General features: G+C 40.6%; 1 protein-coding gene across 1 annotated transcript in view; it reads right to left on the reverse strand.

The window, feature by feature from the left end:
- The window catches only part of Syne1 (spectrin repeat containing nuclear envelope protein 1), a 471,659-nt gene that overhangs the window by 295,102 nt on the left and 152,088 nt on the right, over positions 1 to 24,469 (reverse strand). Inside the window, exons 17-33 of the mRNA XM_075949874.1 lie at positions 22,958 to 23,054; positions 22,101 to 22,303; positions 19,589 to 19,753; positions 18,991 to 19,143; positions 17,879 to 18,022; positions 16,105 to 16,278; positions 14,067 to 14,225; positions 13,295 to 13,459; positions 12,302 to 12,436; positions 11,981 to 12,139; positions 11,575 to 11,783; positions 10,894 to 11,002; positions 9,393 to 9,557; positions 7,227 to 7,394; positions 5,439 to 5,603; positions 3,966 to 4,106; positions 1,017 to 1,177 (exon numbers count right to left, since the gene is read on the reverse strand). Of these exons, the coding sequence (XP_075805989.1) occupies positions 1,017 to 1,177; positions 3,966 to 4,106; positions 5,439 to 5,603; positions 7,227 to 7,394; positions 9,393 to 9,557; positions 10,894 to 11,002; positions 11,575 to 11,783; positions 11,981 to 12,139; positions 12,302 to 12,436; positions 13,295 to 13,459; positions 14,067 to 14,225; positions 16,105 to 16,278; positions 17,879 to 18,022; positions 18,991 to 19,143; positions 19,589 to 19,753; positions 22,101 to 22,303; positions 22,958 to 23,054 (2,672 nt within the window). The remainder of the gene's footprint in view (positions 1 to 1,016; positions 1,178 to 3,965; positions 4,107 to 5,438; positions 5,604 to 7,226; positions 7,395 to 9,392; positions 9,558 to 10,893; positions 11,003 to 11,574; positions 11,784 to 11,980; positions 12,140 to 12,301; positions 12,437 to 13,294; positions 13,460 to 14,066; positions 14,226 to 16,104; positions 16,279 to 17,878; positions 18,023 to 18,990; positions 19,144 to 19,588; positions 19,754 to 22,100; positions 22,304 to 22,957; positions 23,055 to 24,469) is intronic.

The raw sequence follows: 24,469 nt of genomic DNA on the forward strand, positions 1-24,469 counted from the left end.
TCAATAGTGGTACAGTCTCGACTTTGAACCCTGTGTGTGTCTAATGCACTTAGAAGTATAAAAAATGCAAATGCAATCTATCTTATAGTACAGGTTTTTACATAAAATTTAGCTTCAAATGGTTATTGTAATCCATTTAGAAGTAGCTTTGTTTTTAATATAGTCTCAAGATTTGCTGTTTACATAGTTTGGCGAAGTTTATCAAATATAAAGTTGTCAAAGTTTTGAGTTAGTTCAAATAAGATATTGATCAAAGTTTAAAGTTTAGGCAAATATAAAATGTTCAATGCAAGGCCCCAAGACTACTAAAAACAGTTTTCACATTCTGAAACCCTCCCTGTGACTGCAGTCTTGTTTCTTGAGAGTCATGGACTATTATTCAGTGTGTCACGGAATAAGAATGTTAGCAATATTAGTTTAGAGACTATTGACAATGTTTTCAAAAGCTTATCCCCAAACTTCGTAGAAGGATATCACAGGGGCACAAGCTTATTTATTCTTTTCAGATAAATAGTAAAAGTTTCAAATCAAGATAGAGTTTTGCAGGTAATTTCTGGAAGGGGAATATGAATTCATGGTAATTTGAATACTGAGGTACTATGGACACAGTCATGAACTTTAAGTTTGAGATATTCCTTCTACATGATATGCTCTTAGGCCTTTATTTCCTCTTCAATAGGGGACACTAGAATGAAATAGTAAAAAAAAAGTAAACGTGGGTTATTTTTTGGAGATTGCCTCTGCATAATATGAAGGCCACAGAAAAGAACAGATATGGCTTAGTGATGAATATACCAGTTTAGAATGTAAACACCACATTGCTTGTATACTTTCATTATTATGGATACCAGGTCCTGGGCTGAGAACAGTTTTCTTTTGGATTGCGAGTTGCTTCCTCAAGACAGGTAGAAACATACAGACACCTTGAGATTTTTGAAAGACTGGAATAGGAGACAGGAGAGACCGCACAGGATGCTACCCCAGAGAGCAAAGGTCAGAAGTTGTGAAGCACATACTCTTCTTCAAGCGTGTCTTCGAGCTTTTTGACCTGATCCTTGATTGACTTGGCCTGCTGCTGAAGCAGCTGCTTATTCCTGGGCCCCAGTGGCATTTCTGAGGCTTCCTTGACAAGGTTCTCAGCCTGGGTGGCAATGCTTTCTGTCCGCTTAGAAAACTCCTAGAAAAACAACACAAACAGACACACAAAAACAAATATTGCAGCACTGTTAGGTGAGCATTTTTAAACTCTTGGATGCTGCGTTCAAGCCAACTGTGTATTCTTCAGAGATTGATCAAGAATGCTTGAGATAGAAGTACAGACTTCCATAAGCTAATTAGAAGCTTTGTTAAAATCTTTCCACTAGCTTTGGTAGAATTGGTTTTCCACTCTTTCCTGATTTAGGCCTATAATTCTGAATTCTGAGATACATATACCCATTAATTTATCCTTAAATATATTCATTTACTACTGGCCACTTCACCAAATAACCAACCAAATTGGTTCTTTGAACACAGGGACAGTACATCTGTAGGTTAACTAACAGAAAGATTTATTTGTCTGATAGAGATATATCTTATCTAATGCAGAGCACCAGCGATTTTTTTCTTATATATTTTTTCTCTATAGAAAGAAGTTATTAGCTCCCTGAGAAGTAATATAGTTCATTTTTAATGCTGGGGAGTCTTATTTTATTCCTATAAACAAGCAACATGAAGGAAGGAAGCTTTCAGGTCTTCTGCTTTGTAGTTGAGAAAGAATCTCATGCACACCAAGCAGGTCACAAACACACTCTGCACTGACCCTCCTGTCCCTGCCTCTTGAGTGCTGAGATTGTAGGGGTACAGCACTCTGCTAGGCTGACCCACTGAGGACTCTAGCTCAGGGCTTCCTGTGTGCTGGGCAGACACTCTCCCAACAGCGCCGCGTCCCCAGTGCCAGCAGAGCTGAGTCTGAAGGCGTTGAACCTGCACTGTTATTCTGCACCACTGGCTTCCCCTCTGTGGTGATTTACTCTTCAGGCTCTTTTGTGTGCATGTGAAATGTACGCAATCATGTTCTCTTCTGGAAGGGAACTCAGCATCCACCGACAGATTCCTTTCTAAGTGCCTTCCGCTGGCAGGTACCGATTATCATGTTTACGTCTTTCATGCGGACGAAAGCTGGGTTTTCCACCTGCTGGTTTTCAGCAGCTCAGAGCTATTTTAATTCAAACCTTTTAATCTGTATGAAACATTGCTATCTTTTAGGTGCTACCTGAATCTTGTTAGGTAAATAACATTGAATATTAAATTAGAAAACATAAACCTTAGTGATAACCTTGAGCGAAGAAAATTAATGTCTTATTTCTTCTCACGCAAGAAAATCTGACAAGAGCTTTAAACATTCATCAGCGTCTTTTTTTTAACTAGTCAGCACACAATCGCTATGTAAATATTGGTAAAACACAGCCTGTCACTCAAACCATCTCCCCAAATTATTCTGCAATACCATATAAAAAGACTGTACTTAAAAGAAAAATTTCTAAAGTCATAAATAATACCACAGGGGATAAAATTACATCATGGAATTATAGCTTCCTGTTTGAAAGACCCAATTGTCTCCCTTGAGTATCCCCATTGAGTCTCACGTGAGCAACATTGTATAGAAGCCTCCTATGGTTCAGATAGAATTAGACAGAGTTCCCTGATGGCACAGAGATGCACAGTATCCTAAAGCATAATGTTTGCTGATGCTATAGCATCCAGTCCCTCTCCTGACTACCTGTGAGCCCCCAGGCCATTGCTGGTCCAGCTTTGAAGATCACAAATCTCAGTGTAATTCCGTGAATGCAATCAAAAGTGTCAGCCAGTCTGGCTGTGCTCCCAAGTTTTCCAGAGCCACGGAGGAGGCGATGTTTGAAAACGCTTGCTTGTAATTTTTTATAGACTATTTTGTATGTACTACCCACAGGAAGTTGTAATGCAGGGGGCTTCACAGAACAGAAGAGGATTGGTAAAAACAAAACTAAACAAACACAGAATGATGTTGTAAGGGGTTGTCACCAGAGTCCGGAGACTATGATGTGTGAATGGCTGCAGACGGCATTAGGAAAGAATTGGCTCGCGCCAGGTAGAGTTATAGAAGAAACCATCCCCCCGCTCTTTAGTAGCTGAGCAACCTTCAGCCCCAGCTCTCTAAACATTTACTTCCAGGCCAGTCCGTGTCTGTTGGGAAATATTTAACTTGACGTTGCCATGCGTACACATCACATACCAGCATATGCAAGAAGCCAAAGTTCCTTAGCACAACCACCCACAGGTTGTCAGCTAGAATAAGGGTTGTCAAATAGGATAAGTGGATAAGGAGGTCATGAGAGCCCCAAGTGTCAATTCCACACGCTCTTGTGACAGTGTGTGCAAGCGCCCAGCGAGGCTCCGAAAGTGCTTTCTAACTGTGCACAGCACCCCAGCCTTTCACCATTTCCATTGGATTTCTAGGTCTGCTTAGACGTTCCCTCCCCCGAGGCACATCTATGGCTGTGTGACCTTCTTAGGAACTCCCAGATGGCCCAGTTCTCTGTAACACTTGGGGTTTCGTTGTTGAAGCATTGCCCACCTTTCCAGGATAACGCCCTTTCACCTTGCACCACGGAACTGAGCCATCGCTCTCGCTCCTTTCCCACCTGAGGGCATTCCTCTATCCAAGAATGTCTGTCTGTCCACCTTCCGGCTCCAAACCCTGCTTCTCTCGGTCTTACCCAACTGAGTCATAAGTATTGGTCCCATCATTTATACACATATCTGTCAGGGGACTCGTACCTTCCCACTTTCATAAAAGTCTTAGTTCTTAAGGTGTAAATCCTACTTACATTCTTGTTCCACCGTGTACCGAAGAGACTGGGTCATCAGGAAATAGTAAGAATTGAGTAAATGTGTAATACTAACTGTGATGGTGGAGAACAAGGAACCATGTGGCCTTGATATACCTTTGTCTGTTCCAACTCTGATGACAAGCTTTCCAAACTGCTGAAGCTCAGGAAGCGCTCGTGGCTGGACCCTGTTTGGAACAGGTATCTGACCACCGTCTCCTTGTTTGTCTCAAATCGCTCCCATTTTCTCAAGCTGACCTAAATAACAAAGAGATAAACAGCGCCTCATGTCACACATCAAGTGGCCAGACTGATTCCTAACACACCACTGCTTTCTCGTTCACTCCCTAGGCTGTCAGCTGTAGCAAGTGTGACGTCATACAGCAACATTGAGTGGAAATGAGCCTGGTGTCTTTGATAGCGAGCGTTTCTTTCCTGCCTCTGGGTCTTCAGGTGACTTCTGAGTTTCCCAGCAGATGGAATGTCTTGTGCTTTCACGGAGGCGGTTATAACATGTAGATCACTAACAGTGGAAAAGAGCCTTTCAATTGCTGTCAAGAAAGGCTGGGGGTAGCAAGAGGAAAACGGGAAGGGAAACAAGAGTAATAAGTGGCAAAAAAAACCCTCAAAGTCATCTTTAGGTTGGTGCGTCAACAGCCCCCTGAAGCACAGGGTGGGATAGAGGCGTGGCTGCTGCATTGCTGGGGTATGAGAAACAATATGACCAAGTTCCTGGATTCAGACAGGTGAGCATCGTATCCTGGTTGCTGTAGGAATTCCTATAGCCCGTAGCCTTTAAGTTACCCGCCCACTTGGGCGTGGCCTCTTAGACTATCTGTGCGATGAAAAGCTCAGGCCTCTTTCCTGGCTGCTGGATTCAGTTGCTGTTCCCCATTCCAGCAGAGGACTGTGGTCTGTGAGTCTACCCCTAAATAAATAACCCTTCATTATACTCAGTTCTGAGCGAGTGTGAGATTTCTTTTAAACATCCTTCTTCGCCTGGTCCCAGCACAGAATTGCTTGTAGCCTGGGGACAAGTCTTAATTAAAACTCTGTTAAAAATTGCTGTGATTTAGATGTGACGTATTTCCCATTGGCTCCTGTGTTTGAATATTTGGTCGCACAGCTGATGGGCTGGCTGCCGAGGCTACGGGAACTTTAGGAAGTGGAGCCCTGCTGGAGGAAGGGGGATTCTAGGGGCAGGCCTTTGGGCTTGGTAGCTAGTCCCCACCTTCTGTTCACTCTCCATTTCCTGGCTGCGGACGCAACACAACCATTCAGCCCCTGCTCCGGCTGCCATGCCTTTCCCACCATGATGGAACGTGCCCCTTGAACGGTAAGCCAGAAGAAGAAGCCCTTCCACCCTTAAACAGCGCCTTGCCGGGTATTGCTACAGCAATGAGAAAAGCAACTAAGATAAGCATCTACACGTGCCAAATGTGATGTTTACAAGAGCCCCTCCGGAAGCGTGTCAGGACTGTAAACAATGACGGTAACAAAATGCCACCATGAGCCCTGGCAGAGACATGGCTCCTGCTGGAGACAGGACGTCCATCCAGCCAGAGCCCCACCGAGCCAGCCCAGCCCTACCTGGATGCGCCGTTCCTGTCTTTCCCTGCTCTGCTCCAGGCCTGTAAGGGTGTTCTCCAGCTTCCGCAGCTCCTCCTGGCCTGGGCCTGCCTGCCCGCCCTGTTGTGCCTGCTTCATCTGCTGCTGGAGGTCTCTCTTCTTGGCTGAGATCATCTTTGTCTTTTGCTAGAAGTAGTTGTTCAACAGAAGAATAGAAACTGTATTCTCTATGAAGCTATGGCAGGCTGTAATCATATCAACAGTGGTACGGAAAGTCTCACATGGTGTAGGCATGAACTATGTTCTAAAGGAGAGGCTAACAATTAGAACATTAATATCAGGAACCCTGAATTAACCGAATATGGGTGTTTCTTAAACATGGCCCATGCTTTGAATGGTGAAATGTAAATTATTTGGCTTTTAGTATTTTAATTGTGTGTGGATTTGGAGAACATTTAACATATGCAACACTCCAAAATAAAACAATTGGTTTGACAGGCATCTTAAAATAGTTGCTGACTCTAAAGAGGTCTCATTCCATTTTGTTATCTGTGCTGTAAAGATACAAGTATTAAGAATTTTCCTTCTAGGATATATATTCGAATGGTTAACATACTAAGCTATTTGGAGGAAGCTCTACATTCAAAAAAAATTACCATATACCTTTAATCATGCCATATAATTTTATGTATTACTTCCAGGTAGAATAGCACACAGATCTAAAGGGTTGAGTTTATATATCTTTACAAAGTTTGCACACTCACATAACTGAGTCCTGGTCCAACAAATGAATTTTAAAACATCATAAATATTGAAAATCTTCTCTCTTTGACTCTGAGCCCTGAAACTTTTCCAATAATCAAGAGCTTTGTAGCATCAGACCTTAATTCCTTGAACTCTGCACAGCCTAGATATTGCTATTTCACACATTTTAAAGGCAATTAGCATTCTGTGTGTACAATCTAATGTTAGCATTTTCTACATTAAATTAGCTGGAATTTCATCTTTAAATATTTTATTTGTTATACTTTGATTTATATTGAGTTAGACAAGCAGGATACTCATATTTGCTACTGTATGAAAGTATATATTTATGTACTTAGGTGTATATACTTTTATGTAAGTATAGTATATGTAAGTATACTTATAAGTATTATATTCCACCTGCAAATATATTTTAATGTCTATCACTAGACTATCAGGAAACAAGTTGACTAAAATAGCTTATTATTAGGGAGTAAGAATGTAGTTCAGTGGATAGTTGGAACTTAAAGGGTTGAGGTCCTAGCTTCAATCTATCACCAAAAGAGGTTATTATACACACATATACATACACACATACACATATACATACACACATACACATATACATACACATACATACAATTACACAGCACAATATTCATACACACATACATATATTTATAAATACACATAATGCATATATACATGTATACACATATAAACGTATACAAATATACATATATCAATAGATACATATATATATACACACATACATACATATAATTACTTTTCTTTTAGTTCTAATCTTTTGCAAGAGTAAAGTCACCTGAAACATCTGGCATTTCAAGTAAGTTATAATTTTGCAAACTAAATTGTTTAGGGATTTGTCCCCCAGGATACTCTGAAATACGCAATGTTTATCAGAAAGAACAGAACAGAACTGCCAAGCGCTTTGAACCATTCAACCAGTTCCCTCTCCTTTCCCCCTCTCCATCCCCGTCCTCAGAACCTATTCTCCGTCTCTCATCAACACTGGGCAAGTGGCGAATAAAGAGGACTCTCTACCTGGTGATGGAGGAGCAACTGTTGGGCCTCAAACAGATTTTCCGTGTCCAGGATCTTCTCAGCCTGTTCCTGGCTTTCTGGAGAAGCAGACATCAGCTCCTCAAGGGAACTGGTCACTATTTCTTTGTATTGCACGCACTCTCCAAAGTTGCTTAGCATCTCTTCAACCTAGATTTTCATAGAAATAAAAAGTAATCCATATGCTAATAAACAAAGCTTGTGGAATACTTTTAACATGGAGATGAGATGGACAAATTAACACTGTGTACAGCTAAGCTATACAGTGAAATGCTTTAGTGCACATCATAGAGTGGTTTAAAAGTTTTAATACATCAATTTTCATTTTATGTGAATAAAGAGTTTTGCTTCCATGTATCACAGCACTACATGCATGCCTGGGGCCTGCAGAGGCCAGAAGAGGCTGTTAGATTCCTGGGCCTGGAGTTTCAGATGGTTGTGAGCTGCCACATGGGCGCTAGGAACCTGGCTCTCTGGCAAAGCAGCCAGGACCCTTAACTGCTGGGCCAGTGCTCCAAATCTCAGAAATAACTTCTCTAATTAAGCTGGTTAATCCTCCCATTACCCCACACATGAACACTTTGTGTTTGTAGAGATTCAAGGTCTATTGTCTTACCCAAATTCAAATATATTGAACAGTTTTGTTTATCACACTGTACATTACACCCCCAGAACTCATAACTTCAAGGTTTATGTCCTTTGAATAAAATTACCCCATTGAAGCCTATGATACAGTATATATTTTAAGTGTATAGAAAAACTGTGTCTTAGCAGCTAAAACAGATTCATATATGTCTAATTTCTATTGTCTCTCATAGCTTCAAGTCTTATTTAATTGTTGTCAATGGCACAGCCACTCAGACAAGCAAGAGTTTCACTTCGCTGAACAACATTCTGTACCTTATTAAAAACAATCTATTCTAAAACTAAGAAAAAAGAAATGCATATGACTTGATAGACAACATAGAATAATAAAGTTGTATCTATTTTATACTTCATACCTTGGGTCCTTTAATTATAATCTCATGGATATTATCTGGCTATGATAATACCTTATATAAAATGTTGAGTCCGTACTATTTAAAACCAGTAAGGGAGAAAAAGCAAGAAGGAAATAATAGAATATTTATTAAAAATTAAAATGCCGTTCAAATACTACCTTACCATTCTATATCATCTTCCCTTCACAAACCCATGAGCTTTAAAAAATTTTGTACCATGTGACCTTCTCAAGCTTCCTTGAGTGGAAGGGATCCTACTAGACATGACGTTTGAATGCTTTAACCTGTAAGTGAATATTCCTTATTCCACTAGAATGCATATTACGTTTATAATAAGTAAGGCTCTGCTAAAGTGGAATTTTCCTGGTCCCCCAACTAACCATTGATGATGATGATGTTTTCTTATTACTGGTTAGCAGCCAATGAAGACTCATCTGTCTCACCACTCTTCCAAGTCATTTACCTGAATTTAGTATTAAATTCAGTACTAAATTTAGTCTTTGTCACTGAATTTAGTCTTTGTCCCTCCTTCGTTAGTGTATTTTAATCCCTGCTTTCAAAGTAGGAAATTGGGGCCTAGAGACATTGAATAAAAATGTCACAATTATATGGAAATAGGATATAAATTTTAAGCTTCATTGCTGGGTTAGTCTGACTTTTAAAACATCTTCATTACTTTTTCCCTTTTTCTTTTCTGCTATTTCTTTCTTTGTTTAGAGATAGATACATTCTTACCATGTAACTTAGGCTGGTCTTGAACTTGTGTTGGACACCAAGTTGCCCTTGAACTCTTTGTCCTCCTGCCTGCCTCAGATAGGATTACAGGCATTCACCACTACACTATGCTTCTCAAACCCCTTTGCATGAACTTTGAAACACATCTTTAAGTGATAACAAAATAATGATGCTTCCAGCAATAGCAAAAACCATTTGACTGATCATCTTTGGACTTCAGACACAAGTCATCAATTTGAACTACCAGTTCAATATCATTGTTCATAACTCAAGCATCCTGTGTATCTTTCCTAACAATCTCCAGACAAATAACTGTGGTTATTAAGATGGCCCCACAGCCTCTCCCCCCGTCCCGCCCCCACTATAGCCTCCTTCCCTAGAACTCTCTGTCGAGCGTAGTAAATGACATTACCTCTGACAGTGAAGCCACAAGAACCTTGAACGAGCTTGATAATTCTGCCAGCTCATCTCCTCGCTTCTGGGCTTCTTTCTCAGAAGAAACGTCAATCAAATGCTTAAGCCTGGATTTTAGCCAGCTGAGGGTCTCTCCCTTTTGGGTGATGTCATTTCTGATTTCCTGGTTTGAAAGGACACTTTTTATTAACAAAGACTCAGCAATCACAATTTTCCAGTCGGAAAGAACTAAACCCAAGAAGGCTTGTAAGATGGTCGTAATCACGTGAGCTGGCTATTGTACCACAACAGACTGACGAGAACAAGAGAGCCCACAGTGCTTTTCACACTCATCTTAAACAACTACTAAAAGAAAGGGCAAAGCCGACACTGAGCCTATTTCCAAAATCACTTGCAGAATTAAATTAGATGCTTATAGTTATTTCCTTGATCAGAGCAAACTTGTGTTACGTTGACATGAAACTAGCCAGGAAAGATTTATAAGTGGGGCCAAGATCTAACTAGCAGGGAGGGTTCACTAGCCACAACATTGCTGAGATTCCAAAGCCTTAAATCTCCAGGATTAGTTGTAGAGGTTATGGTACCTGGGGCAACAATTTGTGATAGCTATGGTTAGTCCAGGGCAGGGGAAAACGCATAGCAGACAGGAAGTAGGTAGCTTCAAAATTGGTCTCTGACTTTCTTTTTTAAAAAAAAAAAAACTAAAACAGCAACAAACAGAAAACCTATTTTCTGTACATACTCCGTGTTATTATTGCGTTCTCTAGTACCTTGGGCAACTATATGAATGAATAAGAGAAAAAGAAACCCAGAAGACAGTGGCAGAAAGATAAAGCATTCTCTTCTATTTTAGTAGATATGTGGTTTTTCACTCAGAAATGTTGACAGAGAATTGCACTCTATGTCTATATATACCGAATGAAGTCTTCCTAAGAGAGAGGGCTGCTGTGAGCCAGCTACAGAATAAACACGGTAATCAGATCTGGAGCTCTGTTACCTTGGCTGGGTTTGTTGCCTCTAGAGCAGCTGAAAGGAACCAGTGCAGTTTGATTACAACAGAGAAACACTCAGAGAATCACCTACTTTCTCTGTGTCCTCAAGTTGTCTGGTTAAAACTGTATTGTACAAATGCAGACAGCATTCTTGTTTCCAGTAACAACTCTTAAATCTATGCTGTGTCTACAATCATGAATGCTGCTTCCTGCTCCAGCATTCCCCGTTAGGTAAATATGCATTAGAGGCATCACTAATCATGCTTAATTCTCAAAGCTACTAACAGCACCATAGAGGGGAGAAAAACATACCCTTAGCACAGTAATACAAAGAGACGTCTTTAAAGAACTATACAGAAATCTGATTTTTTAATAGAACACAAACACATGCGTGTGTACGCGCACGCGCGCGCACAAACACACACACACCAAACAAACAAACCAGTTACTCTATGAGTGTTTAATTGCTGGAACCTTCCCTCTAGAAGGGACCAGCTCAGAACTTACATCTACCACGTGTTTAACCTCATCATGGTTGGCAGTGTCGATGGCTTCATCCTTGATTTTCTTCAACCGTGCCTCCTTTGCAGACACCCAAGATGAGAACTCAGAAAACCTGAAAGCATGTAAGAATTTTACTGCAAAAGGGGCAAACTGTCAGGAAGGTGAGATACATTTATATTTTGAATTCACAGAAATGGAGCCAGCGATGACTAAATTGATGGTGCTTTCTGGAAACGTTACCCTGCAGACCAAGGCAAGTGTGAGGTTAATAACTTAAATCGAGGTCAGTTACTTAAATGGAGCTCAGCTGAAACAAGGATGTGTCTCAGAGCTTGAGAGGAAAGGAACCACTTGAGGTCTCACTAGAGTGCCATCAACCAATAAAGACAGACCTCCTCCTGTGAGGAGGGGATAGGAGAAAACCAAGAAGAATGGGATTATTGGACGTCAAGAACATCAGGGTTAATTTGAAATAAAATCCAGCCCCTGCTTTAGACTGAAAACCATTTTTTAAAAAGTAAACATGTAAAATGAAGTACCTTTATATACAAAAGCATGGGAAAGATTAAAGCGATCTGACTTTCTTATTGCCTGAAACAAAGTCTTTACCATCCCCTGTTTTAGAGCAACCTCCGAAGAGAAGAATTAAGATAGATCAGAGCTGTCCATGGAAATGCCCAGTACCTGCCACTATAGTCCTTCCACTTGTCTGGGTCATCCATGAGCATCGCGTATGTTCTGTCAATGGAAGCTCTGAGCTCTCTGAGCGCCGTGTGACAGGCTCCGGATGTGTCCCTGACTGGGTCCCGGACTGGGAGCTTCACGCACAGTTCCTCTATGAGCTGCAGCCTCTTCTCACAGAGATGATGAGGACCCTTGTCACCAAAGAAAACCTAAGACATGACAAACACTTTCACTGCCCTGCTGCGAAGCCACGGATCACCTCTGTATTCTCACAGGAGAACTAAAGGCAGATTCATGGGTGGGACCGGGGGGGGGGGGGGGGGGGCAATGTGAAAGGCCATTTTCCTCAGACCATCGCATCTTTAAATACACTATGCAGTAGCTTTTTCTACGGTGTGGCACACACCCTGTGTTCCTTGATGATCTTCTCACTGCCTTCTTGTGGCACCAGCTTGGTCTCTCGCTCCAGCTCAGCTCTGCACTCTTCCATAGCAGCTGAGAATCTGTTCTTCTCCACAGCGATTTTCAGATGGAGCAAATGATAAGGCGCCTCTCCCTGAAGATCCTGCATCCACAGAAAGACAGAAGGAGGCTTCTGAGCAGGTGCATGTTGGCATGTTGAGATGCCAAAGTGTCCTGAACCAGTCCTCTCTTTTGTCGAACTCTCTGAACTGCAGAACAGATTCCAGGGCATGCATTTATCGTGTTCCCATAATTCCCCACTCACCTTCCACTGTTTGTGCAGCTTTCTCACGGCCTCCTGCAGACCTTGCTGCTCCTGTTCTGGGAGAATGTCCGTGAGCTCGTCACAGGCTTTCAAGAAGGCATTGAGGACCCTCTGGTCCAGCTGGCTGAAGAACTCCTACCACAGAGGAGGGGGCACAGTTAGGATGCCATGCTCGGTAATGATATCACCAGACACAGTGCTCTGAGCCAAGTAGCCAGCAGATAGTCGCCTTCATCAAACCTTCAGCCATCTCTATCCTTCTTTGGAACCAGACTATAACCATTCACAGCTCTGAGACAGAGTCTTCACATCTGCCATTTCTCTGGTACTTTCTACATTTTAAGAGAAAACATCTTTGAAGTTCCTAATTTTGGTAAAATAATCTGAAAAGCTACTGGATTACCGCAAACCTTGATTCCATGGTGACAGGGATATGGGTCCTCTTTGGTAAATTCAGAATGACAGTACAGGATCTCCATACCCTCTACCCCTGCCTCCTTACCTGTAACATGTGTCAGTCATGATGTTCATCATGAGTCATCCCACACCTATCATGTGTGTATTTTAATACTCGTGCTGTGGGTGGAACAGTGTCCCCTATAGACACGTATGTCAGGATCCTAAGCCTAAGGGTGGGTAGGTTTGGAGCCAGGGCCTCGGGGGTTATTAGGGTTGGGTGAAGTCATGAAGTTGGGACCTTCATTAAGAGTGAAAAGGTAACAGAAAAGACCTTCCAGGCAACGTCTCCTTCCTGACCTATGTCCTATGAAAAAGTGTCCCTCTGTCAGCTGGAAAGAGTCCTCATGGGAAGCCCTCCAGCATGACAAGCCAAGCTCAGACTGCAATCCCCTAGAAAGATGGGAAAATCCACTTCTTGGGTCTGCTGCCTTTAAGGTTCATGCCCTACTCCCCTAAATGAGGTCAGTCTTTTTAGTTTACTGTCTCAGATAAGGTGCCAGCACACACAGGTCGATGTACACAGAGCAGACTCACGGTGTGTTTCCGAAGGAGTTCCTCTGGATCCCCCTTCTCTTCCAAGCCCTCCTGAGCGACCCGTAGCACCTTCTCCAACTCCGCCCGGGACTCCTCAAATTTCTTCATCAAACGACTATTGGCTTCCACATGCTTCTTCCATTCTCCAGTTTTCTTGATCATATTCTTAATGCAAAAAAAAAATCACTCCTTGGTACCCATGCATTGACTCCGGGAGCCCCACATGTACCAACATCCACAGACATTAGAATCCCTTACATAGAACGAGGTTGTGTCTGCATGTAATGTAGACACATCATCCAGCACATTCCAAAACAAATGCATCTCTGGATGACTTTTAATAATATATCAGAAACAGTACATAGATACGTGTTTATACATTATTATTTAGATAATAATGAGAAAGAACAAATCGATGTACATGACATGTTCAGTACAGAGGTGAGTTTTTCTTTAAATTTCAACTTACTGTTGAAACCACCTATAGATGGGCTACCTATAGGTTTGGAATATACTAAAAACCATAACTGGAAGCTTCTTTCTCAGTATTGAGGCTTCATTTGGCCAGCTGGTACTATGACATCACTATGAGCTATTAATATCATTATTTGTTTAGAAAGTACTTGGAGGGAAGTCATTTCATTATAAGGGTATTAATGCTAGGGGAAAAACATAATAAAACGTTTGGTGTTCAAGGACCAGAGAGTGAGGTGTTTTGTCCTGGCTCTCTGTTTTCCTGGACTTCCGTGTCTAAAGCAGGGACATGACTTACCTGGAAGGCATGATGGACATCTGCTATCTGTCTCTGCAACTTCGTGTGGTCCCAATGCTTTAACACAGGACTCAAGGTGACGAGCTTTTGAACACTTTGACTGCCCTTCTCAATGAGTGTCAAGGTTTTCCTACAGCTTTCTTGACAAGCTAACAGTTCCTACAGTGAAAGGAAAGACATGGTGGTATTAAGTATTGCTGGAATGAAAGGGAAGGAGGGGAGAAGAAAGGGAGGGAGGAAGAGAGGGAGGGAGGCACCAGTGTAAGTAATAACATTGTACAGCGTTTAGACTTTTAATGAGCAATAAGTAAACTCAAAAGTACAGAGAAACAAGTTCTTTTCAAAAGAACTTGATTTAAGCAATCATTGAGATCAGTGCTTTTTATAACAGGCATTTAAATGTCACAGTGAGGATTTAGACTTCTTCATGCTTCATGCACATCTTATTAACACTAAGAAAATGACAGGGCATAAAAGCAATCTAGTTCCTGCATTCTCCCAACTGGCTGTTAGGCAGGTTTATGGCTTTTCAACGGAACAATCAAAACTAATTTATTTATCAGGTTTTGATTATGCTAAGTAAATTTAACACAGCACACACTTCCTTTGGTGAACCCAGTGCAACCATTTTTACATCACTTGTGCGTGATAGATTTGAAAGGATGCAGGCCAAGAGATCCACTTTCCTAATGAGACCTATCAAAGCCAGTGGAAGACTGACCAGTCTGGGGAACTGCTTGCTCTTGCCACCCCCTTTAAACGGGATGAAATAGTGATGGGCAGACCCCTTCCTTCTGCCTCTCGGCCTTGCATCCTTCTGAGTGGACACAGTCTAGCCCGCCTGAAGATGAGAGTCACTTCTGTCCCGGATGCACATCACTTGCTTTTCTGTGCTTTCAATGTTTTAAAAAGAAAACATTCACACTGTTCATCTGGATGCCATTTTGATCACCTAAAGGCAAATCCTTAAAGCAGGCTTTTTGTTTTAATAAAATAGAATCGGGGCATACCTTTTCCTTTTAAACAATTAGGAGTTCAAAGGGTAGAGACTGAAAATATATTATAAATATGTTAACATTTATTGTCAATAATATATGAATCTAATGATGGCAAGATTATTGAACCATATTTTAGAGTAATTTAGGAAACTAGGGGAATGTTACCATTCCTCAAAATAAATGAATCTTTATTCTATATGCCTTTATATCATTAGAATAGAGTGTTCTAATAATGATTGTTACTATACTATCCATAATAATAGTGTTATGAATCATGACTATTTATTGTAATATGTGACCACTGTTTGCTTAAGATGAAGAAAGTAAGGTTAATAAATACTTAGCCATGTTCTATGGCAAGCCTAAACTCTTACTATCCCATCACTCATTTCGGACATGCTGCTCCATCTGCTAGCTGAGGCTACCCCTGCTAGCTGAGGCTACCCCTTCTATGAATTTATTTCAGTTAGTGTAGTGAGTGGTGAAGGTTTCCTACACTCACACCCTCATCTGAAGGACCAACCCATTCACAATAAGCCAAACAAATAGGTTATTTAAATACACCCCTCACTGGGAGGTTCTGAGTACATAACCCTGCTCACTAAATATAAATAGAAAAATTCAGAGCAAGCAAATTTACATAGTTTTATGGTTATTCAAATAGACTTATTCCCATAATCAAATACATATTCTCCAGACCTGGTTGAAATGGAGTACAATTACATAATTAATTTATACATTTTGAAAGCATATACACAAGGAATCAAGGCATGAGAAAATTGTGCATTTTTAGAAGAAGTTAAGCATGTTATCAGCTAATGAGGTAACTTCTGAGACACATGTGCAGAGCATCAGTATGAGAATTCTCTAAAGAATGTCAACAAAAGGATGAAAACCTTGAACATATGTACATTTTCCCTTTTCTTCCTAAAGAACAAATGAAAAACCCTTAACAAGTGAATTCTATGACAGTCAAAAATGCTCCAATCTTATTAAATACACTTTAAAATAAGGCTGTCTCTGAAAGGGATTTTTCTTACCTGGTGTTTTTGTTTAAAAAGAGAGCTGGATTGGGCTTCACGCTCAAGAACGGATATAATTTCATTGATTTTCCCAAGCGAGTCATAGAAGGACGTGATCTGTGTCTCCAGTTCTTCCAAAGGAACCGACAGCTGCTGGGCCTCAGACAACAGTGGGGAATAGCATTCTTTGACCTTTCAAAGTGGAAAAAAACAAAAACAAAAAATCCATGAGAAGCCATTAGGTCCTCAAAGCTCCATCAAGGTGCTTAGTTCGCAAGAACTTTTCATGAGATGGTCGCTTGGCGCTTCAACATCTCTGAAGAGGGTTCTTTTATTTTGTGCTGTGATTAAGCTTTGCTGTTAAAAAAAAAGCCCACAAAAATACTACACCACTGAGACAAATGAAGGACTGTGGAGTTTTCTCATGAAAATTCATCTAAGTTGTCCATCTGGATGGCACGTCACCATGAAAATTATTACCAAAGAAGAAGCAGATGGCATCAAGTTCCTCTTTAGACACCACGCTATTGACTTTCACTTTGGCACTGAAATCTGATCCGAGGCAGTCACAAATTATTGCCACATTGCCTAGAGGACATGAGGCAAAAGTTTGATGTTCTTGAGCTCTTGCACGTGAACTCTGTGCCTAGATAAACCTGCTAACCACCTCTTCTAGATGCCCATCTTCCTTCCTCTCACCAGCTCTAGGCTTTGCCTGTCTGTCAATGTCATATTCGTTCCATGATCATGCTATATACCAAATTATTCATGAAGGCTCCCATGTCAGAGGATGCCGATGCCGACCCAGTCTAAACTGCCCAGCCCTTGTCTGTCTTTATTTTTAATATCTTTACATCTACATTATCTTCATGGTACCATCCCAAGTTCTCAGTACCCCAGAGTTCTATAAGGTTTCTGCCTGGCTGACTTTGCATTGAACTCCAGGCACTTATAATTGTTAAGGAAATCACCTCCCTCCTTGTTATCTTAAAGTTTCATCCAAAGCACTATGGGTACTTTCAGAAGACCAAAAAAAGAGAGTAGCTCTATATTAACAATGAAAGTATTAATGGGATAGCTATCCCAGCACTGTTTCACAAACAATATTTGAAGGAAATATTGCCTTTTGTTACGCCGTTGCAGAGGTGAATACACAGAAATACATTTACATTCTAGAACATACTGTTGACATATAAGCTTCTCAACTGAAAGCTCCTGCCTCTCTATGTCAGAGAGACTCCACAGCCCTTCTCATAAACAACCCTAAGAAACTCTACTGCTATGTGCCAACTCATTGTGTTTTGTTGATCTTTCCCGGGCTGGAGAGAAAGGTCATCAGCATCCTGCATCCCAAACAGCAGGAAGAAAACATGGTGTACACAAGACTGGATAGACACTGTTGTCATCCCAACACCCAGAAAACAAAGGCAGAAGGACTGATGGAAGTATGTGTCCAGCTTGTCTCCCTAGTGAAATCCAGGACAGTCAGGGACACACAGGGAGGTCCTGTCTCTAAAACAGTATAGTATCAACAACTACGAAATACAAACACTCAAAACCAAAGTTTTTTCTACAGAAACAGAGCTTAAGTTAAGAGAGGTGTCAACTGGTATCACCATCCCATTTTCAAATATATATCAAAGTTTCTAAATCAAGAATCTCAGTATGGCTCAAAGGTATAATAATTAGTGGAGCAGCCGAGGATGTGCCAATGGGTAACCAAGGATGCAGGAAGCAACTTCAGGCAGTATGGCTGTCCCACAGTATGTGGTAGTGTGAAGTGTTTTCCCACCTTGGAGAGTTGCTCTTTGAGCCGGGACATAGTTGTAAACATTTCATTAGCTTCTTCTTGGGGACTTTCTTTGGCAATAAGGTGTGCTGTCTTGGTGACCATCTTGTACTGAGCATCCATCACGGGCACCCTCTTCTCAATATCCTGTGTCAGTCATTGAAGACACTCAATTAGTCTATAACACATCTCACATCAATAGCAGAATCCCACATAGGGCGTGACAAAAATCAATATGCACTGTGTAAGATTCTATCCTCACCACCGGCTCCTATAGGAAAGCCATCACTTCCCTTTCTAAGTGTCATGCAGGCAACACTATACTAATGCATGCATTAAATTTCTCTTTTAAAGTAATCAAATATTCCTAACTCAACACCAAGATTAGTTGACATAATATTTATACTTTCTAAAATATGCTAATGGGAACTGGAAATATGTAATATATGTAAATGTATGTAAATAACATGGGGGAATCCTGATTTTAAAAATTAAACTGAAATTTGCTTTTTAAAAAGCCTATTGTCACTAGAGAAAATTAGAAATTTGGTATAGTGGGAATTTTAATTTCTTATCCTTGTATGCAGTGGCGACTAAAGCCTTACCACTGTTGTTTCTTTTTGTTTCTCGTGTGTGTTTGTACTTTTAAAAGTTTTATAAAAATCAAAAGCACAACACTTTGGTCTACTTTTCTCATTCAAAACAATTGTTCAAGTTTCTTCTGTCATTAGATAATCCCATTTTTTCTTTTCACTTTGAGATCTATCGGCTCTTAGGAAGATGTAAATGCCAAATTCATGTAAAAAACCCTTTACTATTTAGGTCATTTCTTTGGAAGTCCTGTATAAAGTTGTCTTAGTTTTTTTCCTAATATTTCATAATTTGTACGTAGGAAAAGAATCCCATGTTGAAAAACTATATTGAAATTGCTTTATATGTTCAAAAGAAAGGTATCATTTTAAAATTCAAGTTTATTTTCTATAAAAGTCAACAAACATGTCCACCCATCAGTGATTCTTAAGATAGGAAAACAGCTTTTTTGATGACTTCAGCAACTGGCTAGCTTTTATTTTCACAGTATATTTTCATTTTTTTTTGATTCAGAAAGTTCTTACCTCCAAGTCTTGAATTAATAACTTGACATTAATTAGAGAGACTTCTAAGGGCTCTGAGAGTTTCCTGTGGGCTTCAGCTGCGAAAACAGAGAGGGTGGTAGTGTAGTCTGTGTATTCTTTCTTCATTCTGTCCATCTCGTCAGCTCTCGCGTACTGTGAGGAGAAGGTAGAGAGAAGCAAGTGAAAGTCGTGAAGCTCTGATCCCAGACACTCACAGCCTTCACTGTGTCATACACAGTCTCATAAACGGCAAGAAAAATTCTAGCTCTTGATACTTATTTTAAATAAGTTTGAAGTGAATCCAGTTACTTTGATAGGGGGGAAAAAAGGAGAAAGCATGCAGTGGAGAGCCAGGACTTGGAAAGTAAATCCCCCTGTCTATGCAGGCTCCATATGCCAATATAATCCTTAACCAAATGCTGCATTCTGTTAATGTTCCTCCATCATACGCAGCAAAGAATGAATGGCTAGCAATGACAGACAGTTTTAAACACTTCTATATTCTACCGTAATAAGTCCAGTAAAATACCTGTCAGCAAACAGCTTGCCACATCAATAACACGCACACCTGAAGTGAGCAGAGATCTGAAAGACATACCTGCTTGACTTCCATGAACAGCTCCCTCCAACGCCCGTTTAGTAATAGCAACTGCTGCTTGAGGTCACGGGAAACGATCTCATCGCAAGTCTCGATCAGAAAATTGCCAGCGTCGTTCATGGCTGTGTGCTGCTGCATCCAGTGGGGCAAATTTCGAAAAAAATCCTAAGCAAGAAAGGACATGCGCTTGTAAGTCATAAGCCAGCTACCAATAATGGATACGAAAATAAAGGGTGCATAAGCTTTAAGATAGGTTTCAGCTGTCTTCCAAAACTTGGATTTTTAAATAAAATTTCAAAATATGAGCTAGAAATGCCAGATGTCTTTGTTTTCTATCTTTTTCTTTTTTTACGTGTACACGTGCACACGCATGTGCGTGCATGCTCCTGGTTCTATGGCTGTCCTTGTGTGTATGTGCACGTGCATCAGAAGTCTAGAGAACAACATCTTCCTTCAGGCATCAGTGGTCCCATCATCCAGCTGGGTTTTTTTTTCCTGTTTGCTTTTGAGCTGGGGTCTCTCCTTGGCCTGGGACTCGCCAAGTTGTGTTCGTCTGGCCGGTTAGTGAGTCACAGAAATCCATCTGTCTTTGCCTCCCCACAGCAGGACTTACAATCATGAGCCAAGACACCTGCATATTTCTACATGGATTCTGGGGACTCAAATCAAGTTTTTAGCAAATACTTTACTCATTGAGCTGTCTCCCAAGTCCATCTGTTTGCTTTTTACAGTTGGGCCCTACTCTGCTGCCCAGGCTAGTCCCCAACTTGCAGGCTCAAGCTGAGTCAGGCAAGGAGCTGGGACTACAGGCACACGCCAGTACATCTCATCCTGTCTTCTAAGAACATCTATGGGGTGTTTTTTTTTTTTTTTTTTGAGACAGGGTTTCTCCATAGCTTTTAGTTCCTGTCCTGGAACTAGCTCTTGTAGACCAGGCTGGCCTCGAACTCACAGAGATCCGCCTGCCTCTGCCTCCCGAGTGCTGGGATTAAAGGCGTGCGCCACCACCGCCCGGCTTATGGGGTGTATTGTTAAAGATGAAATAAAACAAGAGACCATTTACTTATTTTCATTTTCTATATGAAGAGGCAATCGGTTCCTCTAACATCAGAGACGTTTTCTTGCTGTTTGTACCAAGAAAAGAGTGCAAACAGTCTCAAATCGGAATATACGTAGACATGCATATGTATTACATCCACATAGCAAAGAAAGCATTTTTAGGTCAGACATTTTGGTCATGGACATTGAACACAGTAGCCTCCTTTCTTATTTACATAAGGGAATGCACTTGGCAGCGAAACAACTTTCGTCTCATCTCAGATTAGGCGCATGCGTTCACACATGCACACACTCATCACGGTGCAAATGTAACTCCGACTTCATCCCATAAGCCATGTGTGGGAGGCTTTCCTACACAAAGAGCTGGGAACACTCCTGTTCCTGGCTGTTACATTTCTTTGGATCCAACCATCACAGATGACACATACCGGAGCATTGTTCATCTGAATAGCAAAGGCCCAAATCTGCATGGTCTACGCTTATTGCCTTCTTTAGATATACAAGAATATTTAATCCACATCAATGAAGAAACAAGAGAACAATATTAAAATGCTGCCTTGGTTGGTACAAACATGCAACAAATGAACAAATCTTGCATAACTGGTTAATAATAAAAGAGGTAATTCATTCCAATACATGTATTGCCCTTCTTTACGGGAGCTTGACAGTATAATGCCTTTTATACAAATACTGACTTTCCACGTGAAAGCATCAGGTTTAGATAAAAATTGCATGCATTGTATATACAAACAAATTTGTCTGTGTATTTACTCATACATACATGTGACTGTCCATTTTATTTGCTATTTCCATGTAAGGGATATTGGAATAAGACAGTTACTGCCACGCACACACTCATACATGCTTAAATATAGTAAAAATAAAACAGAAAAAGACCTCACTCCTATGCACAATAAAATTCTTAATTGAGTGGTTATAAAACCCAAAAGTGAATATCTAAAGAGATCAAGGTGGTGGCGACCCAGTTATTCCATGAGTGTGTACTGTCACTCAGATTCAGTCCTGTGTGTGTGTGTGTGTGTGTGTGTGTGTGTGTGTGTGTGTGTATGTCTTGTATAGGAAATCACAGCCTGAATAGGAACTGTACAAAGCCTGAGCCCTAGACAGGTCCATCTATATAGACCTCAGTATGTATATGGCGCCCTCTACTGCTCATTAGATTTGGCTACCTCTCTATTAATAGTTGATTACTATCACTTACTGCCCTGCTGAATGAAAAAGTTGAACAGGGATCCATCTCACAGGGAACTGTTTTAATAGAACTTTACCAGCCAGTATCCACAGGTCTAATTTCATTTAACTCTCCTAGGGGTAAATCTCGTAAGAGAGGCCTCTTGGGTCACACTTGCAGATATCTGACAGCTCCTAGTGCACTCTGCAGTGAGAAATCTCTCCTTCACGACTCTGCAGCACGCCTTTTCCTTGGCCTTACCTTCTTGGCGTTTTCAGATTGACTTAGCATTTTCTCAGCATCCTCTAGCCAGGCTTGAAGACTAGCCACAGTGTCGCCATAGCGATCCCAGTTGGAAAGCACCTCCTCCAGCATGCTCCTCACGCTTCGCACCTCCACCGAGAGATTCCTCCACTGGGCAGTGGTTTCATTCATGAATTTCATCACATTCTCAGCTTCTTCCACTGAATCAGAAATAGCCAGTGATGATCTCCTTTCTGGACTTAAAATCCCCCTATATGTTTTTCCCGTGTTCTTATGCACTGGAGGCATGAGCATCTTCCGGACATACAAGATTCCATTTCCAACAATTATGGCAGCTATTTACAAATTGTAAGCAAACATATCTTCCAAAGTTTATCTTCACAGTAATTTAAGCTCTCACATCTATATTCAAGTTATTCCACTTTTTTTTATTGCCTTTAATCCCCCTCGGAATTGAAACTAGGCTGAAAAATTGCAGCAGAGAAAAGTGAGTGCCTGTTTTGTTCTAGCTTAGATGATTGCACACAGGAAGAATGCCATTGTGGGAGGCAGACATCTTACAAAACCACTCTGTCCTCTCCTAGATAAAGGCACAGTCATGAAGATATTAAAAAAAATCACAGTAAAAACCAATAAACTCCATAGAAGCCTGTTGGTTTTCAATTCTACTTAAGTTAGCATCGCAACAAATTACTTTTCCTGTTAGTGGGTGTCAACTGTATAGGGTGCTAGGTTTCATTGTGACATTTTCATCCCTGCAAATACAGAATTTGGACCATATTCACCCCAATTATCCTCATCTACTCTTCTCCCACCTACCACACCCCCTCAGCAAATCCAGCAGTGTGCCTCACCTGAGCCATCTGCTTTGACGTACATTTCAGCTGTCTGTTTCAGGATCTGGTATGTCACTTCATATTGTTCAAAGAACTTGCTGTTTTCTATAAAAGACTAAGAAAAGGGACACGCTTGGTTAGCAGAGAGCAAATATTAGGAAGCTGTACAAACAAAAAGGTTAATTCGTAGGTTTATGGGCATCTTATCCAATTCTGCCAACCTTATTCTACCAGCAAGTACAATATTCCACTGTCAGGGGTTACTCAGGTAGGACAAAGTCCACAGATTGTGCCTACATTTTCAATACCAACTCAACACCAGACTGAGAAAATATTCTATTTCTTGACCACACAGAGGTTTGTTTTTCCTAAAGAACAGAATTTGCTCTAGAGGATCTGGGCCTAACATTTAGAAAGAGCTAAATCTGGGGGAAGATTTTAATGTCCCACTGTGTTGGCGCTGCGGAAGTCTGTTGCTCTTGAACATTAGCCCTGGTGGATGACTGACTGTTGAGGAGTTTCCAGCTAAAAATAAACCACAGTGGAAATGCTTTCCTGAAATAAAACAGAGAAGTTTAAAAATAATTGCATATTCTGTCCATATTATTGATGCTTTCATATTCCAATTACCTAGTATAAGAATTACAGACTAAGAAAGAGCTACATGTATGTCTGCACATAGCCTGCATATAAAATAAAACTATAAAATTCAGAACATACATACATAAATCTTAGGTAAATTTTGTTTTCATTAATGCTCAAACTCCCCTCATGTTTAAAAGATTATTCCGACTACTTCCAGTAGAAAATGAATACAGTTGTAATTGAGCATGTGTCTCCAAATCCTCTTTAAAGTCTCCTATGAGTGGAAAGGATTTTAAGAGTTTAATTGAAAAAAGGAAAAAGAAGAGGAAAAGGTTTAATCAATTACACCGAGTTGAGAGGGATCATCACTATGATACGATGCAAAGTTAGGCTTCATAAACTGGACTCATGAAAGTATGCTTGGAGTCCTGTAAAATATGCAAATTCATGCTTCATGTAGAGGCAAAAAAAGAGTTCATAAATCAATTTCATAGACACTCCTCGATTTTTACCACTCTTTATCTTGGTTCAATATAAATATTTAAAGGATGATGTATTAACTACAATGAAGACTATTTTATATTTACAGCACACTTATCAATTTTTCTCTAGAAATAAAGTGAACGTGGAAACCTATGAATTCTATGTCAGAGGAGGCTTCCAGGCCTGATATTTTATTGAATGACTTCAACAGGGTTTATTATGTTCAGCTGAGGATAGAGTATGACCATAGTATGACAATAACATACACTGTAGTGACCAGGTCGACTTAAGATATTTGCCTGACTAGTTGGCAAATTAACCACAACTGAATAAAAAATGGCCTATTTCTATGTTTGTTTTTGGCCTAACAATTGAAGCAGAGGTAAGAATACAATCAAATGATTCCTTATCTTTGAGCTCTCCTTTTAGAATAGTTACACAACTAATTTTTAAAGTAAATCC

This window comes from Microtus pennsylvanicus, chromosome 1 (genome assembly GCF_037038515.1).
Source record: "Microtus pennsylvanicus isolate mMicPen1 chromosome 1, mMicPen1.hap1, whole genome shotgun sequence".
Classification (NCBI taxonomy): domain Eukaryota; kingdom Metazoa; phylum Chordata; class Mammalia; order Rodentia; family Cricetidae; genus Microtus; species Microtus pennsylvanicus.